This window comes from Tinamus guttatus, unplaced genomic scaffold, assembly GCF_059628265.1.
Source record: "Tinamus guttatus ecotype Peru unplaced genomic scaffold, ASM5962826v1 Tinamus_guttatus_pri_ptg000060l, whole genome shotgun sequence".
Classification (NCBI taxonomy): domain Eukaryota; kingdom Metazoa; phylum Chordata; class Aves; order Tinamiformes; family Tinamidae; genus Tinamus; species Tinamus guttatus.
This window is the reverse complement of record NW_028288594.1, coordinates 6,368,946-6,393,761: the sequence shown is the minus strand read 5'-3', so window position 1 is coordinate 6,393,761 and position 24,816 is coordinate 6,368,946. Positions and strand designations below refer to the sequence as shown.

Here is a 24,816-nt window from a genome sequence, read left to right as displayed (position 1 = left end):
CAATAGGGGGCTGTTGGAAAACCTTCAGGGCCGCTTTCACTCCTGCTGTCCACCATACAGCAGCATTAAAAACAGCGCTAGGAAACAGTACAGTGGAAGTCATTTAAAACAGTGCTGCAGAAAAACAGAGAGCACCAGGGAGGTCTTTGTGACGTGGCCCAGAAAAGTCCCTTTAAGCAGGCGGGACATAGGCATAGCCCAGAGAGCCCCAAGTGCAGGCAGCAGAGGTGAGGGCTGCATGCCTGGCCCCCTGCACCACACAGCTCCCTGCGCGCAGCCGCATCGCGAGGCGCCTTCCTTGCTCCAAAGGCACTTGACCACAGTGGGATCCTCACTCTGGGGTTTCGCCTTTAGGAAGGGCTGCAGAACATAACCACATGAACAAGAGCGAGTCCGGATCGTGTGCTGGCCTGGCAGAGGGCAGAAGGGTTGCAGAGCACACGGAACTGAAAATCCGCCCCCGTCTCCCAGAGACAAAAAGACACAGCTTGACAGATATCAACTGACAGTTTAAAATGTTCCTATCACTGCTTATGTAAGTGTAGCTTTAAACTGGAAAGGAAGGAGGAAAGTGGAAATAGATGGAGAAGAACGGAACAAGAAAAACCCTTTCCAGCCAACTCCTTTCTCATCCCATGCAGGTATTCAATTGCTCCTGACAAGGAGATTGGAAACAAGCTAAGGGAGATAGGGCAACACGTGAACTGCTGACACGAAGTCCTGAAGAAGTTGGAGTCAAGCCCCTCCATACATTTGCCCCTTCATTTTAGAAGGAAAAGGAGACAAAACCAGGGATTTCCTTCCCTACAATGGATGGCTGAAACCACTTTTCTCAACACTAGCATTATTCTGAAATAGGTTTATCCGGCTTGTGCAGACGGCCTCTCCACATAGTACCTGCCATCAAATCTCTGCCCAAGTAACTCCATGGGTGCTGTCTGAAGTCACAGGTGAGCTGAGCTCAGCCAGCTTTCAGAGCCCATTTCTCATCACTATGCCAGGAGAACACAGGTGCAAGTCCCTCATGTGCCTAGCAGGGGAGATAGAGTATCCAGCCCTGAGGGGTAAGGCTAAAAAGCAGTCACTCCTATCTGGTTTATATGACCAGTTGCCAGATCAGGTGTTGTCAAAGACAGCTCTGGAAGAAAGTCATGCTCCTGCAAACCTGACAGCACAGCAGGAGACCCACAAGCCATTCCCTTTTAGGTTGTTCATCTGAGACAGGCTCCAGTGTGACAGCGACTGAGCCCTCCCCACCCAACCACCATTCAAGAGGTCCTCAAAGGCTCCAGACCCCTCTTGTTTGGCCATCACCAGGCAAGGACCTGCCTTCTCGCTCACGCAGCACCTCAGCACCACCAGCGTGGGACCAAATGGGACAGACTTAGCCAATGGCCCCTGTAAGGCAGGGCCGAGAGCCACCCTGCCCGCTTGGTGCTGCTGTGGGAGGGCAACGGGGGGCTTCCACCAGCAGGATAAGCCTCTTAGAGTAACATGCGTGCATGGAAACTGAAATCTCAGCAGGCAGCTAAGATCACAAGCTATTTCCAGATGGCTTGGGGACATACACCCATAAATGTGTCATTAGCTGTGCAAAGGTGGGGCTCAGGCTGCTGGCCAGCTCCAAGTGCAGCCTGCCCCCCCCCCCCCCCGCCCCCACCAAAAAAAGACAACCCAAACAGACAGCCCTAAAGCTAGGGATAAATACCCCGCATTTCCAGAGAGGAAAACAAGACTGACAAAGCAGGTAATAGATCTTTAGCACCTGGATGTCTTAAACAAGGCTCTGCAGCAGCCTCATGTGCCTCCCTCTCACCGAGTCTGATCACAGTTTGAAACTCCCATTCCATTTTTACTTGCCAATGTCTTCTGCTTTTTATCTCATTAGACAAACACAAAAATCATCCCCTAAACTTAGCCCGAAGAAGCGAGCTCTGCTCTAAATGTCACTGGGTTTAAGCCACGGCTGGGAGGAGCACAGGGTTGTGTCACTGTCAGTCACAGGCAGCAGAGCCGAGCGGCTGTAGCCAACACCACTGCCAGCTGTCGCTGGCAGAGCGAGCGCAGGGCCCTTCGCAGGCCTGCCCGCCTCTCTCCGGCCATTAATCACCACAGGAACCTGCAGCTCCCCAGCCCTGTCCCCCACACCACCACAGCATGTCACAGCCTTACTTGGAGAGGCTTCCAGATTTTAGAGCAGGCCCACGTCACTCATACAAACAGGCAGTACTTCACACAGGAGTCAACGCACCTGCAGAAGGCTACACGAGAGCAAACTGAACCGAGCCCAAACTCGGCTCTCATGTCACCCGCTCAGGCGCGTGGGTGCCACCAAGAACTAAACACCCATTTTTTAAACTTCTGGAAGTTCAAGGGATTACATTTGGGGCTTCTTTGTTCTCTCCTGCAGCAGAGAGTTGTTCAAGTCAAAGTCCTTAATCCTTTGAGCAGTTATGAAACAGAACCATAAATTTATTGTGGCCAGATAAACAGGGGAGAAAATTCCTGGGAAGGTAACAGCTAACTCTTTAACGGCCTCCAACTCATTCTGATTTCAAAGTGAAGATTGTAACTTTTTAAACAACCCTTTTACCTACTTCATCACAATACTTGATAAGCCCTGAGCAACTCGAGGTGTTTACACAAATGACACTTTCCTCAAAGAAAACTGAAGGAGTAGCTTCACATCAACATACAGAAAGCTTCAAAACATTTTCAAGATGACATATGCACTGATATTTCCAGGATCGCTCTTTCTTTGGATATGTTTGCTGCATTATTTAAAGGAAACTTTAGAGAGACAAAATAAGGGTAGTTAGTCTGAGTCTCAGCCTACTCCTACCATGGGAGCGCTCTGCTGTGGCATAGAGGCCAGCTCTTCACAGGCAACTAAGGTAAGAGGGCATGTCTGTATTGCAAAATATACTTTTTTTAGCACAAGTTTTGTTTGTTATAGGAATTAATCTACTTACTAATACTGTACTTATGCTGAAGCAAGCCTGAGCAGCTTGCAAGCTGCAAGCACTCACAAGTCAAAGAAGCCAAGGAGTCCGGGACTCTAATTCCAGAAAAGAGTGTGGTAGATCTTGGACCTTCAACCACCACATCCACTGCTGCCTTGTACCAGAGGCTCAAGCTCCAGAGCTCCATCAAACCACCTCTGCTTTCATGGCACAGCTGAGGAGAGTCTCACTTTCTCTGACCAAAATGCAAACAAAATCCTTTTACTGGCTCCTCTAGGGGAATTCTCTCTTTTTTTCTCTCCCCCCTTTTTTTTAAAAAAAAAAAAAAATCAGTATTCAGTTTTCACTAGTGTTGAGAGTTTCTACAGAAAACACTCTTTTCTTGTCACTGAAGACCTGATTTTGTCAGAGTTTTCAGCCACATTCTGTCATGACAATGAAAATGTTTTCATGCAAACCCAGTTTACACAAGATTAAAGAAAACCAGCCTTGTTCTATGAGTCACTCGGTGCTCAGTTATACAGGCTAACAATAAAGTAAAATGTCTGTCCAGAGCCTGGAGGCCTTGCTGACCTCTATGATTAAAGCCTGCTCATTTCTATAGCCAGAAGCAAAGGAAAGCAAAAGCTGGAATTTGCATTTCTGCTTTTCTTCCCCTGCCTAAAGGCAGGTTTGCAGAAGGTTACCAGGAGTCAGCCTCCAAAGCCAGCCCAGGTAACACTAACTCATGTCTTTGAGCTACAACCAGGCACTTTGGTTGAGCCCCAAGGTGGTTAAAGTCATATCCATTCACTATTTCCCCCACTCTGCCACATGGCCACCATTTGTGGAACTATGTGGAGGTCCAGACGTGGGTGGTGAGGGCACAGCCACAAGAATATCTGTATCTGCAGAGGCTAAATCTGTCTTCCATGCCACCCTCTCGGTATTTCACAATTTATTTAAAGGTTTCCTTGCAGTACCAAGAACAAGTGCCTCAAAACTCCACCTTATGCAGCTTAAGCCACATGTTTCAGTTGAACATGTAGACACTAGAGCAAAACCAGAGACCCAAGGTGGAGTGGAGCCTCCAACCACCTCATGCTGTAGAAGATATAAAACCCCTTCACTCTGCACTGGGCTGGGGGCAAGGAGGTTTTCATGACTACAGACTCTGAGTTTACCATGTCAAACAGGTCTGCATCCTGCCTAGAACATAGATCTTGGGAGCCAATACTGTAAAACACCATCCCAAGGGCTCAAGCACAAGAACAGCACCTGAACCAGAGAAGCCCACTCCACAGCATTCACAGGCTCCCGCATTTCCTTCACACAACACATCAGATGTGATACACGCCAGGCTCCCCGCACCATGCTCAGACTTTGTACTGAAATCTTTCTCAGTCATAAGAACTCAAACGTAGGAACCTGCTAAGACACCCCTCCAGTCCCCGACTCACTCCACACCAACGTGGGTCTCGATGCTTCAGCCCCTCGGAGCGCCTTGCAGCAAGGCAGCCCTCCTCAGGAGTTTGCCAGACTCCTTTCTGTTCAACATCAGGGAACACCCAGGCATGACAGCACACACTGGGACAAGAGCACACACAGAGCAGCATATGCTTTTAACGTGCACTAGATATGACATTACAGCAGTATCAGCTGTGCCCTCAGACCAGCTCATCTGCTAAAGAAAAGCCACTTCATCACAGTGACAAAACCACCAGAAAGAGATGTGGCCTAGAGGTAGACTGTGCCAGAGTGTTTACAATACAGCAGTCCTTTCCAACCACTCTACTGTATTTTGGGAAGCATGCACCCAATCAGCACAGCTTCATGTGAAATCCAAATAGCAAGAAAGGAACAGAGAAGCTTTTGTGCTGTCCAACAGGATGCACTTAAACACTTTGTTAAAATTAACTGGGCAATTTATCTATTTTAAACAACAGTCTCATTTAAACATTAAACTTCTCCACACAGTCCATGGGCAACTTTGGATAACAATCACTCTCCTATACAGCTTTTTTGAAAAGCTTCTGCTTTTGAAATATCATTCTCCCCATTGTGATCTTTACATCAGTACAGCAACACTACAAGCATTTATTATTCCACATTATTGCATACAAGTCTGTGCCCTGTTTTGTCCCACAAGTTGAATTCAAGTGGAGTCTTCTTCCTCTTGCTGCATTCCTTTGAATGAATTTCCTCCATCGTAAATCTGAGGTCTTCCTTTCATTTTATTTTGACAGTCACTCTTATGCTGGTGGTTCCCAATGCAGTTTCTTTTCCTGCTGCTGATGTCAGGAAAGGGGCAGAACCAGCAAAAGGAAACCAAGATTTCAATGACTGGAGGGACTTAGAAGCTGAACAAAACTTTAATTCAGCTTTCTGAGAAGGAATCACACAGAGCAAAGCCCAGACCTACACTAAACAGGTGGCAGGGAGGGCAGTGATGAACAGATCAAATAGGGTTTAACAGTAACAGATGATCTGACACTGGGGGAAGCAGAAGGTGGTTCAACGTTGCCTGATGGGGCCAGGGGTCGCCATATTTGAAAGGGTGGATTGAGGGTAATGAAGAGAAGACCGCTGTGCAGACAGAGGGTGTGCGAGAGAGACACGGCTAGTGTGCATTTAATACCTCTGGAGCAGAGCAAAGGCCTCACTAAAATTTCAAAACATCAGCCCAAACACATCTGCTGCATCAGGTGCTGAGCACAGCAACAGTGGGATCAGAGAGAGGAGACAGAGGGTATAGAAGGGAATCAAATAGGGGTCTGAGCTCACTCTGCCAAGAGTTATATCTTTACAAAACCAAGACAAATAGCAAAGATAAGCAGGAGAATACCTTATCCCTCCATCCTAACTACTCTTTACACAACTCCAAGGGGCATTTTGAGCCCTACACTCCACTCCCCTAGAACCACGAGTTCTGCCCCGAGACAGAGCAGACCATTGCAACTGCAATCTAAGAAAGAGGCCCAAAAGCAGAGTCCCACGCAGCATCATCAGGACAGGGAGTTAACAACTTCACACCCTGCTCTACACCTGCTTTCACCCGATGGCTACTCAGTCAGGGCCTGTGGCTCCATCAGGGCACGGCAACACTAGGAACCAAAGCCCTTCCAGCTTCCTGCTCCAATCCAGAGAAGACTTTGTACAGAGGCAGCTGTTCCACAGAGCTATTTTTGCTGACAGTCCAATCCACGTCCAGCTCTACTCCTGCCAACGAGCAGACAGCAGAGCTTTCATTGCCCTATTCTTCCTTTTGGAGCCCTCTCTGTGGTTCAGGGGAGGGAGTGAAGTCACACAGCAGCTGGAGGAAAGGAGACACGTCCTTCTGATCCCCTCACATAATGTTCATTTCTAACAAAAAAAGATTCCTTTCTAACAGCACCTCAAGGGAGGAGGTTACTATCCCCAATCACAAGGTAATGGGTTATCTCCAACAGCGGTGGAAGTGGCAGCAGCGTGAAGGGAAAGAAAATCTTGAATTTGCCAGATAAACACAGGTTATAAGAGGAGCAGTCTTGGCCACTAAGGGATGATCATGAGTTTCAGGACTGGAGTAGAGGGAAGGGAACCTAAGTGAATATGGAGAGAAGGAAAAACAAACAAACAACACACACATATGCAGAGCTCAATACACACATTTGGGCTTTGGAATTAAATGCCTTTTTTTTTTTTTTTTTTGGAAAGTTGAAAAATTTTTCCCTCACACAAACAGACCAAGGACAACTCAAGCACACGCACAACATCTAATAGGTGTCTGCCCACATATAATTATTTGCTTAAAATCACAAAGTGTAAAAGAAATACAGGCAGTTATTCAGAAACCAAGGCCAGAAAGAACATAGCGAGTTGAAATTACAGATCTGGCAATAAATGGGAACACTGCATGATTTTCAATATGTGGTCTGCAGACTTCAAGGTCTGGGCCAGGAAGAACACTATAGAAAGCAGTCTGTATGGCTGACACAGAGAAGCCAACCCCCAGAAAATAAATAAATAAAATAAGGCCCACGAGCAAAGAAAAAGTTTGAAACCCTACTCTAGTCCATCTCTGAAGGGCAGGTATGAGACCTTTTCATGAGGTATACTCCCCATCACAGCTTTAAGGGTCTCCTACAATTCTGCTGCCATGTTCACAGCTCATCTAGGTAAGGGGATGAGAGAAAGCACCACCCTAGACCTAGCTCTGACCCACAGGTCTAACCCCTTCAAGAGCAGTCAAAGCTTTTGACCAAAGAGCAAGCACTGCATTAATCTAACAAGAGACCATCTACTTGAATTACGAGTAATGACTGAGAGGTAAGCCTAGAGAGTGCATGCAGGATAAAGAAGAACCTAAAGTGGTAAAAGGTTTTCTTTCCAAAACCTCATAAATTCTACTTTCTTACAGTTCCAGAAATGGAGGAGAGAGTTGAGCAATATCCCCTTCTTGACCCGCACACAGAGCTACTCGGAGGTGCCACGTGGCTGCGCACACTCGGCACATGCCAGGTCACCACCCGGCAGAGCTCTGGGCCTGCCGGGAACCCTCGCGCTGAGGGACCCCCGCGAGGCCGCAGGAACCGCAGCGGGCGGCAGGCCCAGCCCGGCCGGCGCCAGCACATGGGGCGCTAACCCACGCGCCGTCCTCTCCATTACCGTCACACCAGCCTCCCGGGCAGCTTCCACAGACTAATTTTGGCTTAGCGTGACTTTAATAAAAATGAGTCACGACAGCAACCGGCAAGTGTTCTGTGGCTGCCACTACCCTCCTAGCTCCAGGAAGCAAACAAGGCATCCACACACCTCTCCGTGCCTTCCTCCCCACAAGGAGGATGCCATCAGCTAAACAACCCTGCAGTCACCTGTGAGAAAAGGCATAGGCATCAGGGCTACTGTCAATGGTGACAGAGCAGCTATCTCATCTGCCAGCCACACTGAAAGATGCTGCAGAGATCTGCTTGGCATTGGTTGTTGGTAGGTTAAGCAGAAGCTTTAGAGATCTCACTGCCACCTCTCCATCTCCACCGGTCATGGTCACATAAGAACCTATCCCAACAGGGAGCCTCTCCAACCACAGATTTCACTTCTCCCTCCTTAATCAGAGGCAGAACCACAGTCAAGCAAGGACAGGAACTAGGTGCTCCCACCAAGGGGAACAGAAAGCCAAGGAGGGAGGGGAACCGGCACCAGGTGGGTGTTCCCAGCTTGTGCCTCTGCTCCCGCTCCCTCCTCAAACTCTCCACCCTGTCACAGCAGCGCTGCGGTGTCAGTGCTGCGCAGCCTGCAGAATTTGACCGTTTTAAAAGCTGTATTAAGGGCGATTTTGGTTGAATAAAGACAGGTTTAAACAAAAAACTGAGCATCAGCTGTACAAACACCAAGTATTTTAACAGAGAAAAAACTGTGTGAAGTTTGTTACAGGCATCTGGCTACATAAAGGCATGTTGACCCAATACTTGCCTTCCTCTCTTGTAAAAATTTAATGCCACTTGATTCAAGCATTTCCTCACCTCCCTCACCCAAAATATGGCACTCAAGCACTCCACGGCCTGTGCGGCAACGTCAAGCTGAGGGACAGGCATCCTGAGAGACAGAACCACCACAGCACATGCCATGGGAAGAGGTAAGTGCCAAGAAGCATGTCCATGTGCCTGACTGCAGCTCTCAACAAAAGGAGCTTTTGTCCTGGGGTGGCTTTTCAGCACAGCCACGCCAGAGTCAACAGGGATTGATTACAGCAGTGCTAGGAAACACGATGGCAAAAGGGGAGGAAAGAATAAGCTGGGCTGCTTCCAACTTCTGTGCACCTCCAGCCAGCGCTGACAGAGGCTGCACCTCAAAGGGCCCCAGGTTCTTAAAGTCAGCATCCTAGAAGCCTTTGGACATTAGGAAGGAGACACGGAAACCTCTGCACACTATTCATTTATAAGAGCATTCAAAGCTACTGCCACCTAATCACTCTTAGTGAAAAGATCTCCATAGCCTCAGTTTCCAAGGTGAGTACTCTGCTCTAAATTTACTTCTTATAAGAAAAAGTAAGACCCTCCCTTGAAGTACATTCTCCAGCATAGATGGACAGAGCTGCTTCATGCTCATGCACTAAACAGGATGGGGGGAGGAAGGAAAGGGGGGGGGGGGGGGAAAAACACCCACACAGAAGAACCTCAAAAGTAGCAATGTAGATCTGCGGTAAGAGTCACCAATGGTTTCTGATTTCCCAACCTGACTCCGAACGAGTGGGACAGATTTTCTCAGCAGCAGCATCTACTTGCACCTTCTTACAAAGCGCTGGGTCGCTGTTTTCACCAGTCACGCTGCCTGCAAGGGTGGGTCTTTGGCTAACGGGGTAGATTCAGCAGCCAGACAGTTGGAACAGAACATGTCCTGTCTCTATTTGTGAGGTCCCCAAAAAAACATCAAGATTGAGTTGCCAAACCTGCATTTCATCAGAACCAAAAATTCACTGCCACTTCTAAAGGAAAAAGATCACAGCAAAGCCTTTTTCTATCCAAAGACAAATTGCTGAATTCTAGGGCAAGACAACGACTGGCCTTGCAGGCTTCTGGACAATATTCCCTGGGCAACAGAGTCAACGACTCATGAACAGACCAAGAGGGACAGAGGGTCCATCCCATAACATGGGATGGCAGCATCTGTCTTAACCACACAACACCCACTCATACTAGCATGGCTGCACTTCCTTCCTAGATTTCATGTGGGCCATTAAGGGTCCAATACTCACTACGGTGTTACAAAGATACTAACCCCTTATGGGCAGATACTGAACCAAGGAAGACTTGGACATGGTAAGAAGCCACATAGAAGCAGGCAAATGAGCAGGAACAGGGCAAGAGGGAACAACCCAAATCAACTCCCAGGACAGTCTGTTCTCATCACATTAAAGATTACAGCAGCTGAAGGGTCTGAAGATTTAAGACAACCACTGCAGTGCACAGAGATTATAGTTTATTAGCCAGCTCTTTGATTAAACTTTCAGATGAGAACACATCAAGGTGCACTCACTCTTTTATTTCCTCAGCAATAACCAGAGCCCCATGATTAAATGTAGGCAAGCATCAAAGAGGCAGCTCCATTTGCATTCTGGTCTGGTTGCACAACTACCATAGGCAGAAGTTAACAAGGACGGAAAGAGAAAGAAAAAAACACAGCAAGAAGGATCTAGAACAAGAAATACAGAAACATCACTAAAGAGTAACAGAATGCTGAGAACCAAGTATTAACCTGGAAGAGGAAGGAGGGTCCCCTTTATTCGTCAGGACCAGTGAAAATTTCAAGAGCGAGATGTTGGATGTGACTGCTGAAGGTAAAGGTTTTTTCTCTCCCCTCTCTCTCTTTCCCCAGGAGGAGAGGGAAATGGTCAAAGCAAGGACACTTTCTCGTATGCTCAAAAGGCACCGGGTACACAGCAGCAGGCTCCTAGGGCTTCCCCTAGATATCTTGGGGGTACGTCCTGCTTCGTAGCTGCCTGATGAAACATCCAGGTCTTGGCTTCCTGCCAGGCGTCGTGATGACTGGAGAATACAGAGTGGAGATGGAAGGAAAGAAGAGACCGAAAGGAGGAATGATCTGCTGCCTGAAAGTAGTGAATGTTATCAAGCAACTCTAAATTACTTGTAGTCAGTAACAGACATTAACCATAACCCACTCCTCTTAAGAGTGGAAGTGGAGGAACTGTCAGTTCCCTTCAGAACTGTAAAAAGCTGCCCTAGAAACTGTCTGTCACACATCCAGTTTGGGCTCGAACAAGTCATGATGGCTCTCTACAGAACTCATTTTCTTTCTATCACTGGCTGTTATTTTCACATAGCCCCTGAAGAGAGATTATCACAGTTAAGTGCACGACCTCACAGCTCCGGAATGCTGCTCCGTATCTTTCGGACACCATCACGCTGTCAGTACACACTGGCAAGATAAGGCTTTGACACTGAGGCAAGGCCAGCTATTGCTGCAGGAAACAAAGATCTTGACTGTATTCCTGGCTTTCAGGCTTGCAGCTTCCAAAAGCTGAGTGATGGGAAAGGCAGGATGAAGCCAAATTTACTTTTCCAACCTTGAATCGCTCTTGTACAGGATGAATCCCATCTGCAAAGCGTCTTTTTCTTCCAAAAAGCCAAAACTCTAACTGCACAGTGAAAGCCAGTTCCAAAGGGCATCCCCACACAGTAACTCTCAGACAAAAAGAGATACGAGATCAGGACACGCAGGATGCCTAGGCTTTAGTCCCCAAATAGCCTAGATAAATAGACTATAGTTTGCCCAAACTTCTCGTTTTTTGAATTTTTGAAAATATCTTGGGGGAAGTAGGGAGAAGGGACAGATGTACAGGACGGGCTCAAAGAAGTACTCGCAGTGCAGCTCTGATAAGCAATCCTTACATATTACAGTAACAAACCAGGGCAACTACACTAATACACTCCTCCCAAAAAGTTTAAGTTCCCCCACTCAAACTTTTTTTTGCCTTTACAGGGCAAGGTACATCTGAGTTAAGCTCTCAATTTTTACGGCGTGCCAAGGAGCTGTCTGCAGTTGAGGTTCACAGGGCCTCCTCAACGCTACAGGACTGGAGCTGGCTCATGGGGGAAACAGAGAAGGGAGCCATAATGGCAGCAGATAACAAGGATGACAGATTTATCTCCAAAAAGTACTTGTTTCATCTGAGGAGAAAGAAAAGGCATTTTACTTTCTGCTCTTCACTCCACGCAACAAGGAATTAATCATCCTTGAAGACCTCTCAGTCCCCTGAATTATGAGACCAAAAATGCAAGAAGTCCTTTTTTTTCCAGGTGTGTCTATCCCTTGTCCCTACTCACTGTCTAAAAATACCCACCCGGCTTTGGTTCCCCTCCACGCCTGCAGGAGGATGGGCCCTGGCCCCGTGCCCGGGCTGCCCCCGCTGCGGCGCCCACCAGCCCAGGGCGGCAGGAGGGCACCGAAGGCTCCAGAGAAACTTCACATCCAGGGCCCGCCACTGGGTAGCCCCATCCACAGCCCCATGTGGCTTTTCATTCACAGCCCATTGAAGACGAACTTTAATTCACCCACGAAATAAACCTGCGTTCCTGTTACTCTGCTGGGCTGGGAGGCAGAGGCATTTGTGCCCATGCAGGGCTCTGAGGACACACACAGCCAGCACTGCACGTGCAGCTCCCCCAGCAACAGCAGGGCAGTAGGAGCCTGTCCCCAGGCAGGACTCGGTCCCAAATTCCACGCTACAGAGACAAGACCAGCCATCACTCCAGCACTGCCATTCTTCCCTGTTCACCTAGAGCAGCTCTTGTAGGAAGGAGAAGGTCCTCTGTGTCATTGCCACTGCAGACAGTGCCCCTTGTCCTCATGCCAACTCTCTCGCCCATTCTTCATTGCCTTTAATACAGTTGCTTTGCCATGCAGCTCTGTGAAACACCATGTCTGTTCCTTTAACACATCAGGTATCCTCTTGTGACTGGGAGAACATTCCCATTTTGCTCCTCAGCAAACAGCCTGCACAATTCCCAGCTCTCCCACTGGGCTATCGAAGTGTTTTTAGGGCTAGGTCACCCCCTCGCCTCCCCCCACCATCTCACCTCCATCCTACCCACCCTCGCTCTGTACAGAGATCAGACTCCAGCATTATTTCTTAGCCTCCTATTTGGGATTCCACAGAGTCCCATTTTGCAGGGCTCTTCTACTCATAAAAGATAGGAGAATGCTGCAGCTAAAAAAATACCGGTCTTTTGCACAACTCATTTAGCTGACAAAATCTAGACATATGGAAGAATCTTATATTTAATCTACATTTTATTCCCAGAATTACCCATAGTACCTCAAACAGCACCAAAACTCCCTCATGACAATTTTAATGACCCAACTTGCCATACCCCTTCCTATCTGCCTCCTCAAGCTCCTCAAGACAGGATATAGCTACTTGTGCCATCTCTTGAACTTGCTTTTTAAACAAGCAGACTGCACTGTTCTGCATAACCAGTCTGCTAACTCATTCACCTCACGAGCACCTCTTCCTTCCTCCAAAATATCCATCAGCTGTCATTAATCCACCCTCTGGATAATCACAGTAATGCTCTTTAAGCACGGAGCTATGACGGGGCAAAGCCACATTGTGTCTGCAAGCCGTGTTAGAGGTGACCCTGCAGGTGCTGTGATTGGAAAAGCTGTGCTCTGGAGCCTCCAAATAGTCCATTTACAGAATCAGCTTCCCACAGCAGGGCAGGAAGAACTTTTGCTTTGAGGTGGGTGGGTTCCTGGCCCACACAGCGATACCCGGCTGCACAGCAGCTTATTGCAGTCCTGCACTGCATTCCCTTCCCTATCCCTTCCTCTCTATGCATCTTCTCACCTGCTTTGAGACTGATTTTGGATAGATCAGCTCTCCCTGGGTGGAAAAACCTCGATAAGTGCAAGTAGCATCATTCCTCCTCCCCCGCCTATAAACTACTGTTTATATCATCAGCATCTGAACAATATGGGCTTAAAAAGTCACAGAATGGTTGAGGTTGGGAGGGACCGCTAGAGATCATCTAGCCCAACTCCAACACTTCCAGAGAGGCAGAAGCCATTCAGGGGACGTTAAGACCTTTTACCTTCACTACATTAACATTGATGCACAGCAGCTACATTGCCAAACATTAACCACTCCCTGGCAACACTCACATTTTAACAAGAACTCGGAGAGGCCTTGGGAACACCATCTTTGGCACCCATGGCAGGAGAAATGCACTGGTGCAGCATAAACCAGCAGGAAAGGAAATGTGCTGTTAGCAGCTTTGAATATCATGAAATTAAGGTGGCAAGGAAGGACAATGCAATTTTTCCTTCTCTGACAAGAATCAGTTAGACTCCATTAATTTATGCAGACACAGCCTTTTATGTGCAGAAAATAACGTACAGGGATGAATGGACAGCAGGGCAGAGGGAAGCCGCATTTCTGCCAGCCTGAGCTTCACCACCAGTTCAGCCAGGAATGCAACAGTCAGGGATGAAAAACAAACCTTTGCCATCTCGCAGCAACTACTGAGCTTCGCTGACACTTGCTTTAAGGGGGGTGATGGGAGAGCCTTACCTACAAGGGCATGGTATTAATATTTACATGTGTAATATGTGTTTAATTGTATGTGATAAAACTCCACAAGGGGCTTTCAAAAGGAAGCATGGTGTAGCAAGGGCATCTTTGAAGCTGCTCTCACAGCACTGTACAAGAACAAGCACAAGACCCTGGCTGAGAAGCAGAACAGCAAAAAAACAAGTTATGGAAACGAGAATATTATTTGTCCAAACCCTACAATATGAGATGAGCACCAAAGACTAACTGAATCGGTATTCGCTGAAGGAGAAAACTGACACACCTTCTGTCTTTCAACATCAGCCTTTAAATGGTCTGTTTTCAAGAAGGAAAGGGAGACATGATGGCAGTTTATGAGAACACACGCTATATCCTCAGGATGCAAGAGTTATCTTCCTCATGACAGCTTGCACCAAGCATGCTTTACAAAAAAGGCATGCAAATCATCAGTTCTCAGGAGGTTTTACCACCATCAGTCTTCTGCTGACTGGGGTTCCTGGTGCACGTACGACACTGTTCCACGTAACTGCTTCCGACGCACACGATGCTCCAAATCCCAAGTTTCAGTACGTGTGTACAGAGGGCTTTCACCCCCCTCACTTGTTTTTCCTCTCCTGGAATTCCATTTTGCCACCCCACGGCATGCAGCTCTGTGGATTTGTTTCTATCATCGTACAAGTCTCAATTAAGCCACCAGACAGCAGGGGCGAGCACGGAAGAGCCGGCTCAGCTCTACCTGGCACCACATCCCAGCCTGGTCACTGCATGGTCCTGCGCTCCCACACCTGCCACAGCTCAGGGGCTTCAGGATGTTCAATCACCTTCGGCTGCAGGTTCCTGTAAGGGCTCTTATTGCATTAACCCAGCTTTGGTCTCCTTGTTACCTCTGTCTATATCTCTAATCTCCTTAAGGCCTTTGACCTTAAGCTTACCCTGAGCAATAGCTACAACACTTAAGTTGCAACGCTAAGCTTGCACCTTAGCATAAATTCCAGACTGAAGAATTATCCTTCACTGGGACAAAAAATAAAAAAAATAAAAAAAAATCCCCACACTGAAGCAAGAATTCTTTCTCCCTCTGCTGTACCTATAGCTCCACTATAGGTATGTACAGCTCTGCCAGAACACTCAGCTAGAACCTGACCACAGAGCTGTTGGAGGTACTTGTACAACACAGTCACCCTGGCTATATCCAACTCTGGGCATAACTCTCACTCTGGGCAACTTTTTTTTTTTTTTTAATTCCTATTTGTCTTGTTCTTGCTTGAATCAGGCAGGGGAAACAGCAAACTCCCCAGAATCTCAGCTTTTCAGCAAACCACAGATGGGATAAAATGTTTATCTATCATTACTCTGAATATACTTGAAAATAAACAGACACCAAACCCACAAACAGGCAAGTCTCCAGGAAGGCAGGTAAGTTTCCACCCTCCCTTCTGGCTGCCTCAACCTCAAGCTGGCATCAAGTCGGAGCCCAGCGAAAACCGGACACTCGGCTGTGGGGCTGGGTATCAGCTATGCAGTAACTGCAGTAAGGCCAGAACGGCATCGTTTAATTCAGCTGGCATCAGTGTGACATTCCAGGCAACAGGACTTCACAACATCAATGTCTGTTATTTGGGTAGGCATTAAACATAGCTTAATTAAAGCCTATCTATAGCTAGTGGTAACACTAGTAAGAGGAACAGATAGCATAAATAGTGCTGGTTGCACAAATCCCCCTTCTCATCTCCTCCTCCTCCCCTGCAACACTCATTTTAAAATACTGATATATTTGCAAGATATATTTGTTTCTATGCAGACACTCATGTAAAATGAAGCTACCAAATCAGGACAAAACGTAAGAGGCATTTGGGACCATGCCCGAGCTGGAAAGAGATAAAGGAGCAGGTGCAGTTGGGAAGGAGGGGACAGAGGAGCTCTTTGAGGCAGGACCACAAGAGAGGAGGGCTCCAGAAGAGACAGACCAGATGCAGAGCCCCAAGAGGCAAGAAGGGCTCCGGGAAGGGTTCGTGACTGCCTTGCTGAACAAAACAGGAGTTGCTCAAGTACAGGACAGATCTGGAACACGTAACGTGCAACAGCATGAAGGGGAGAGACACGGGACTCTGGATGAGCTGCTGAGACTCCTGGAGCCACAGGCAGATAGAAAGAAACTAGGGACCAGGAGGAGGGAAGACTCAGGAGTGCTGCCCTCCATGGCCAAGCTGGGGTTGGGAACGTGGCTGGTCCTGGCAAAGAGGGATCGTAAGAGATGATGAGCTCTTCATGGGTCTTCCCAACCACGTCAAAGACTCTCCCTTACTGCGTGTTCCTAGGGAAGGTTTTAAACATCAGTTGATCTGACTTAAAAAGGCAGAAGGATGCAGCTTTTAAACATCCTTCCTTTCTTTCCACCTGCGGAGGTCACCTCTGTCTCCAGAGGAATTGGGAGCTGAATAACAGCAAATCCAAGAACTCTTTGCTGGGCCAAGTTTTCCTGCTGCAAGTGCGGATGAGGCTGCTGCCCTCTCCCACTAGACTTGCTGAGAACCTGGCCCATGTCATCTTTGGGTAGGGAAAGCACCACAAAACCCTCCCCAAAGATTCACCTCAAAACTTCCCACCCAAGCTGCAGATCTGGGACTGGCAGTTGGAAAAACACCCAACTAAACACACCCCGGACCTACGCAGACTGCCAGCGTGGCAACAGCGTTCCTGTCACCCGCTCCATCCACAGCCACGACACAGCAACATCCCACCCCGACACTCACAGTTCTCTTCCTCACTAAACTATTTATGTTCACCAAGGGTCACAGGAAAAAAGAGCCCAGGTCTCCAGCTTGGCAAAAGGTCTAGCCCAGCATCTTGCTCTGACCACCCATTTCCAGACAAGCAGCAGATTATGAGCAGCCCGGATGCAGGATTCCAGTGCGGGACTACGAGCCACAAGTCACGTCACCCCTTTGACTTTCCCTGACCTCCCCTTCCTACCACATCATAGTCTGCTAATTCTCGCCCCCCAGGCCCTATACAGGGCTGCACTTTTGAGACAAAGAAAGCCAGTCTCTCTTCCAATTTCTTAAGCTTACGTATTCTTGTGATGCTTTCCCCCTATTCAAAAACAGCCTTGCGTCCTTGTCTATAAAACCATCCTTCCTCAACCTCTGTAAAAAGCATGCAAAAATTTCTTTACAGTGTATTGAAACATGGAGCTTTACTTCAGCAGCAGCATCTTAATTGAGGCTGTCCAATATCTACCTTGAAATTGCTTCAGGAATGGCCTTTTTTCAGTAATGTGCAATACGAACACACTGCTGTCATGTTTCACAATGAAGAAAGGATTACCAGAGTCCATCCATCCTATGGATGGCTCAAGTTTACTTATTCACAGATAGGCTTGGCCTTTTCCATTCAAGTTACAGGAAAGAAAATTCTGGAGCTGGTACCAGCTCAAGGGCTTACTAGTAACGTACAGGAATATACAGCACTACCTAGAAGGCCACTAGAGCTGCATGAGCAGCTTTCTTGGTACACAGCTGCAGAGATCTGCATTTCTTCAAATCTCAGTCTTTACAGCTAATTCTCTATACAATCAGAACTGTCACTGGCACCTTTTCAGGCAAGTTGGATGGGATATAATCACTTATTTCACAAATACTTCCAAATTCATCTCTAGATCGGTTAAATCACACAATTGTGTCTGGCCTGATAAAACAGGCAATCAGGTCAGGCAGCATGAAATTAAAACAGACACACACAACTTAACTGTTTTTAAAACAGTTTCCATCCCTTTCCATCCCTACTAGCAAGCAAGCACTGCAGTTCGGTTTAACTCAGTTTCAGACAGGAGTGTTGACAACAACCCAGGGAAAAATACCTGCAATTTGGCTATCCCAATCTGTAACCACCCTACTAGAAAGATAACTTTCAAGAGAATGGAGAAACTAGTATAGTTCTTACGCAATTTTAACAAGAAGTCATAAGCCTTCTGAAGATACACAAAACAAACATCACAATAATGAAGAATTCCCAAGAAACAAGTTGATTCAAAACAGGCTACCAGCCTTCTGAACCTTAAGGTCAGCTCTTTGCTAAGGGCAGTATGTCAGGCTTTGATACCTGCGTGTCATTAAGAGATTAACAACAGCCAACAGTTTTCACAGAGGCTTTAGTTGCTCTTTAAGCACAACCTTCCTCCAAAACTGATAAGTTTGCACTCTCCATCCTGCCTGGTGGGCTATATTAAGGACAGACACCACACAGACTTCTCTTTTTTTTATTTTTTCTTCTAAGAAAGGCAACAAAAAACCAAGTCAGCACTGTCTGGCTTTTGCGCCCCATCTCTCCCTGTTTCTCAGTTCCTGGTCCTCTCTGGAAACGCTCACCAAGCACAATTACCCACAGACTTTAACCCGGGGCTAAACAGAGCTCACCCCAGCACAGTTTCAGAAGCAGATACATCTGTTACACCCGTGTGCTTGAAGAGAGCTGTGATCATGGTAGTGTCAGGTGGCCAACACAGCACTTTGGGGAAAGAAGGTTGGATCTCTGCATCTACAGATTGGCAGCCAAGACTGTCAAAGTCCCACCATTTCACAGGTGGGACACATTCACATCCTGTCACCACAACAGCGAAAACAGGTACCCTAATACCTATCAACCTAATATAGCCTCTTATCACTTAAAAAGCTTCCACAACCAAAGCTTTAAGGTATTTAAGAGAAGCAACAGGATCTTGTTTCTATGTCCAAAGAGTCTGGAAGGAGAGAAAGTTTGCAGTATTTGTTATCACTATTATCTTCTGAACAAGCCCAATCCTGCAAGATGCTGAACACCTTAGGCTGCAAACAGTTTGGCTGCTCATGCCACTTGCTAGTCATGTGCCAGGAGGGTCTGTGATGCTGAAATAAACGTCATTTGGGGTAGAAGAAACAAAACCTTGCTCAGCAACCAGCACGCACCATATGGAGACAGGACAGACTGCTTTGGTGTCACGAGTGTCCTGACATGAATCCCACCCTGGCTAGAGCCTCACCAAAACCCTTCATTGGACACGGCTCTCCCAGGTGCTCCCACAAGCACGTCCCTGTGCATGTCCCTGGCCTCACACGAGCAGCGCTGGCGAGAGCTGCCGCAGGAGCAGAATCACAGCGAAGAGACGGCAGCCGGCAACAGCTCTGGGCTTTGCCCCGAGATTCTGCTTCTCAGAAGCACACGGTCAACCCCACACGTAGAGGGGCCTTCACCGAGACACCATGAGCGCCCTGCAGATCAAACTGTTCCTTCCATGGGCAGGAAAACATGCAGAGCCTGGTTTCCTATTTCATTCCCCCACCCCAGCTGCCTCCCCTTCCCGTGCACATTACCCGGTACCCAGTAATACAGTGTGAGCTCACACTGGAATCATCTGTACACGAGGAGCATTAATTCAGATCACACTCCCCCCAGCTCCTGCTTTCAAGCACTCTTCAGACCTACAGTATCTTTGAGATTCTACCCATCACCTGAGGTCTACCCATCACCTTCTTGAGAAACCAACCTAATAGAAATAAAGCCCATTCCTTATCTTCTGGGAAGCTTTCCAGGAGGGGAGAAAAATTAATTTCTTGATGAATTGGCAAGAGAGCAGCTGTCCTGGCTCTTCAGGCTCTATCCATTTTCTCCACCTCCCCGAGGGAACCAGGCATGCTGCTCCACACCACCCTGCACCAACCCAGGGAGAACCACATGGGCTTTGAGGAGACGGAATGATCCTGAGGCAAAACCGACAGGGAATTTCTGCCTTCCCCCTCCCCCCCACCTTGCATAGATATATGTGACACTTCCTTCTCACTAAAGGAACTTTTGGGATTCATAACATTTTAAAGTCTCCTATCTGCTGAGTTCCTGCATATCAAGCAGCTTCCAACAGGTGAAGCTGAAGATGCCTTCACTTAAGTTACAGGTTTTTTGGGTGCTGTTCCTCAGCAGAGACTCCCAGCAGCTTCAGCTGTGTCATTGGCAAACCCTGTTCCACCCAAATCACAATCTTCTCATGTTCAACAAAGGATAAGGAAGGGAAACAAAAACCCTACAAATCTGGGAAAAGAAAAAGATTCTTTTCTTGAGAGTCTGTGCTACTATAATTATGACATGAGATATGTTAACTAGAAGAAAAAGAATTGGGAGCCCAGGCCACAAGGCCTGCCGAGAGCAGCCCTCTGCCCTCCTTAACCTGGAACATCGTCTGGGTTGCAAATCCTTCCGGAGAGCCTTTGGTTTATCGGCATACAGACCCTTTTGCTCTGTGGTGGATTGGGAATAAGCACCAGCGAGCCTGGCTATGAGCAGCTACAGTCCAACCAGCCCTGCGAGACGAGGAATAAAACTTCCAACCTGCCCGGAGTGCAGAGGAGACCAGAACGCATGGCAGGTTTTAACAAGGGAAATCTTGCAAAGATGGAGATGGGTAAATATTGAGGAGATAAATGACGACAAGCACAAAAAGCAGAAGTGACATCTCACGGTAACAGAATAAGTCAGTAGCAGAATCTATGATCCAAGTGACACTCTCAAAGACAAGGGTTGGCCAAACAGTTTTGCTGGGTCCTAGAATGAATCCTTCCCTGCGGCTAGAGGAAAAGGTCATGACTTGTCGATACGTGTATCAGATTTACAGAATGAAAGAGAACAATAGCACAATGTCACAGAAGAACATGCCCCACAGACACCAGGTTTCAGATATCTAATTCGACCCAGCTTTGCACTGATGAAAACAGAGCAGAGACCTCTGGCTTCTATCAGCATAGGGACTTCCCATGCTCAGGATACATCTAGAAAAAGAACTTCATCCACTTTTACTCATCTCAACAACAACAAAAAAGGCTCCTAAAGGCTCTCCTTCCTACATCAACTTCACTATTGTGAATCCTCAGCATGCTCACACTCCATTCCCTCTCTGTTCCGAATATCTCCCTAGCCCTAAGGAAATGCTGGAGAAAAACAAACAGGCTGGTCCTCCAACACGGCTTCTCACTGCCATCTGAGCAACAATAAATAAATAAAAAACATTTTTTTTGCTCCTCTTGGAACCTCACAGAGTAGTTACCATGACACCAGGCTTGCATCATGTCACTGAGACTCTATTTTAATTTGTTCAAAACAGGAAGGTTTGTAGAAATAGAACATTCCTCAAATAAAATTAGAACCATGGAAGTTCAGGATATTTTTAAAAAATCCAAAATTTAAGATAAATAGCCCCCATCATTACATATTTTTGCTCAGAAGCTGGCTTATTAGACGTAGGGATGAAGTGTTTATCGAGGAAGAGCATTTATATATACTAAAGAGCATGCAGACTCTAGGTTCTCTCCAAGAGTGTAAAGCATCAAACCATCTTCTCAATTTAGAACCTATGAAAGGTTCAGAGCTTGAAGTCTCAGTCTAAAAATCCTGCAGCTCAGCACCAAGGAGAAATAACCAATTCACATGACTCCCAGCCTGGAGCTCCTAGTCGCTAGCTACAAAGAAGGTTGAGTTTGCACTGGTTGCAGGGATCCTTTTCACTACGTAAGTTCCTCTTGACAGAGGCAACAGCTGCATGCAGATCTCTGGACAACGAGCAGATTATTGCAGAGTATCAGACCCGAGGCCACATTTCAATTGAGAGAAGGGTTAAAAGGGTGCACAGCCCATTAGCAAACAGCCTAGTCAACTATTCTGCCCCATATTTCCTGTTGAACTGGGAAAGTATCTTCCAAAAATAGCCAACAGTTTTGATGAATAGCTCAAAAAAAAACAGTACTTCTGAAGGAATATCTTACATACTTTGCACAATAGCCATCTCAGAAGGGAGAAAAGGATGTGTGGAGTGTTTCAGCGCAGAATTTGCACTGAACAACAAGACATCATTCTGTGCTTAGCACAAGGCTTATATTCACCATGAGGGAAAGGCTGAGGTCAAAGTCCCAGGGCTCAAGAAAGCCAGGAGCAGAGAAGAGAGTTGCACTGAAGGGAAGAATTTTTATCATAAATTCGAACCAAAAGAGGATACGTAGAAGGAACACTGTCAGCTTGTTTTAGCCTCAAAAGCAAAAAAAAAAAAAAAAAGCTAAACCCCATTCACTATCCCTTCAGAACACTCTTCTAATACATTTAAGCACCTGCTCTGTTGTGCACCCTGATTTACCTCTGCATACTTTGCTTGACTCTTTTTAAACACCTAATTCCCATCTCTAAGCATCCAGACTTTTCACTTATCTTTCCTGTTAAATCCACGTTAATAACATCTATGATTTTAAAGAATATATGGTATGATTAAGAGCAGCACAGTACGCAAACCGCTGATGCCACCTCTTCACACTCAGCTGTGTTATTCCTCACTAGCTGGAAGAGCCCCACAACAGAGATACCAGTAAAGCAGAAGCTAAAACAGCACAGAGAAGCCAGTCAGGTGATAAAGCCCCTGTGTCTTGTTCCATTTGTTTTTTAAAAAACCCCAAAAGGAAAGTTGTTTCATTTCTTTCAAGGTTATAACAGCTGTAAAGCCTAGGATTCATGTTAACTTAGATACAAGTGCTCTGGGCTTTATTTTCTTTTCTCCCTATAATGAAAGCACAGCTGGCTTCCCCTATGCAAAGCCACAAAACAAGGGATCTCGGATCTCACAGATTCCTTGAAACGCACAGCTCAACACTCCGTTGTTGCTGCTGTTCCTCCCATGGCCCCTCGAACCAAACACCACCCTTGCCTCAGCCACCACGGAACGATATGGGAGCAAGGGAACAGCGCTTCCAGCTGGGATGATTTGACAGGAAAGCCTCTGCTAGGACAAAACCACACAGGCGTTCAGGCAAGAACAGGGAAGGGCTTGGGGCAGGTAAACGCGGTTATTTCACCAGCAGGTGAGCGACTCAGCCCTTATCTACCTTGATATTAGCTAAAAATATGGTTGCCATCTGGTGGCTAATGCAGACTGAATTTAGCGGCTATGACGACTTCAGGGTGCACTAGACGTCAGGACACAGCTTTCCCATCCTGTCACCTCCGGGGATTCCAATAAAGGAAAAACCCACGTATTCATCCACGCTCGACCCCAGAAAAAGGTGCCGCAAAGCAAAGGCCGGCAGCGCAGGGAGGCAGCCGGGCGCTCGCCGCCGCCGCCTCTCGCCGGGGTCGCCATTCGCTCGCCTTGTCCCGGGGCAGCGCAGCGCCCTCCGCCGCCCCGCGCGGACCGGGCCCCCCGCGCCGCCGCATCCACCCCCGCGCCGGGGATTAGAGCGGCTAAAGATAACGCGGAGGGACAGGCGGCCGCCATGGGGCCCGCTCCTGCTCTCCTCCCTCGCACCACTCCAGACCTTATCGGGTCAGCGCCACCCGCGGCAAAGCCCGGGGATCCCGAGCCCTGCAGCAGCGCCCGCGCCGCCCGCACGGGGCTCCCGGAGCCGGGCGGCCGCCTCCCCTCCCGGCCCTCCTTAAGGTCACCCACACGGCGCAGCAGCCGCGCTCGCACCGGGCGCTGCTCAGCGGGTCTTCGCGGCTGCCGCAGCCGACAGACACCCGGTTAAAGCGCCCGGGCACCTCCCGCTCCCCGTCCCCCGCGCGCGGGGAGCCCTCGCCGCATCCCCGGGCGGCCGCCCCGCGGGCGCCGCCGCTCCTACCTTCTCCTGCGCCCGCGTGAGCTTCTTCTGGACGTTGCTGGCGATCTTGCCCGCCGTGACGCCCTTGCCGCCCAGCTCGGCCATCTTGCGGGCTCTTTTAACGGCGGCGGCGGCGAGCGCCGGGCCGGCGGCGAGGGGCACGCGCCGGGCACACAATGGCCGCGGCCGCGCGCCCGCCGCGCCCCGGCGCCGCCTTTTAAAGGGGCCGCGCGCCGCGGCCGCCGCGACGCGGCGCCTTAAAGGGGCCGCGCGCCGCCCCGGGAGGGGGCAGCAGCAGCGCGGGCCGCGCCGCCCCGAGAGGCGGGTGAGGGGCAGCGCCGGCCGGGACCCCCCGCACACCTCCCGGGTCACCTCCCGCCTTGGGATTTGCCAGGGGGTTGAGCAGGGCCGCCCGCGAAGGCCGCTCCAGGCGGGCGGTAACGCAGTGGCGCAGTGCGGTGCTTCGCGTGTCTCTGCCGCCGAGCGCCGCTGAGAGACGCTTAAACGTCACGAAACTTGCACCAAGTTCCAGGAGAAAACCGGCCAGGCCTGGTGTACCTGCTTCCTCGGTGCCTCAGCCCCTGCGGAGTTGCACTTCAGCAGAAGCAGCTTTTTGCTGCGCTTTTCCCGCAGCCCAAGCAGGAGCAGCGCAGCGGGCTCCGTCCTGCCGGGTGCCCTCCTTGCCCCTCAGCATCCCAAACTGCAGCACGCCACAGCGCGCGTCCCCCCAGGGCTTCATCTCGCCCTGCGATACCCAGGGAGCAAACGCACATCCCAGGAAATTCTGCTCCTTCACAAGAAGGCACAAGGGATTGCTCCCTGGGATGCAGTTAGCCCCTTTGGTACTGGCATTCAAACCCAATGCTCAGCCCCAAAACTTCATTCTGTTCCACACGCCAGGCTTGTCAGGTGGAGAGGAGTCTCCTTCCTTCTTGGCTGCTGCACATTCTCCTTGTGCTTCTTCATTTGAGTTTGCATCTGCCCCGTGCACACAAAGTACCCAGGAAAACACCAACTGGAGCCATGCTGCACTTACCTGAGAAACTTGCATTTGCCTTTGTTTAGGATGGAAACTTGCACCTCTTACACCTACTTTAATTGAAAAGTGGTAGCAAAACCTACCTGTGTCCCAGGAGCCTTTATTTTGCTAGATGAACACCATTACCTCTTGAGCTTTGTGTGCGTAAGGAAGCATTTGCTATGGTGA

General features: G+C 48.5%; 1 protein-coding gene across 1 annotated transcript in view; it reads right to left on the bottom strand.

Moving 5' to 3' along the window:
- Positions 1-23,809, bottom strand: part of BIN1 (bridging integrator 1) — an 84,897-nt gene extending 61,088 nt beyond the window's left edge. Inside the window, 1 exon segment of the mRNA XM_088519541.1 lies at positions 23,631-23,809. Coding sequence (XP_088375667.1) covers positions 23,631-23,714 — 84 coding nt within the window. The 5' untranslated portion in view covers positions 23,715-23,809.
- Between the last annotated feature and the right edge of the window lie 1,007 nt (positions 23,810-24,816).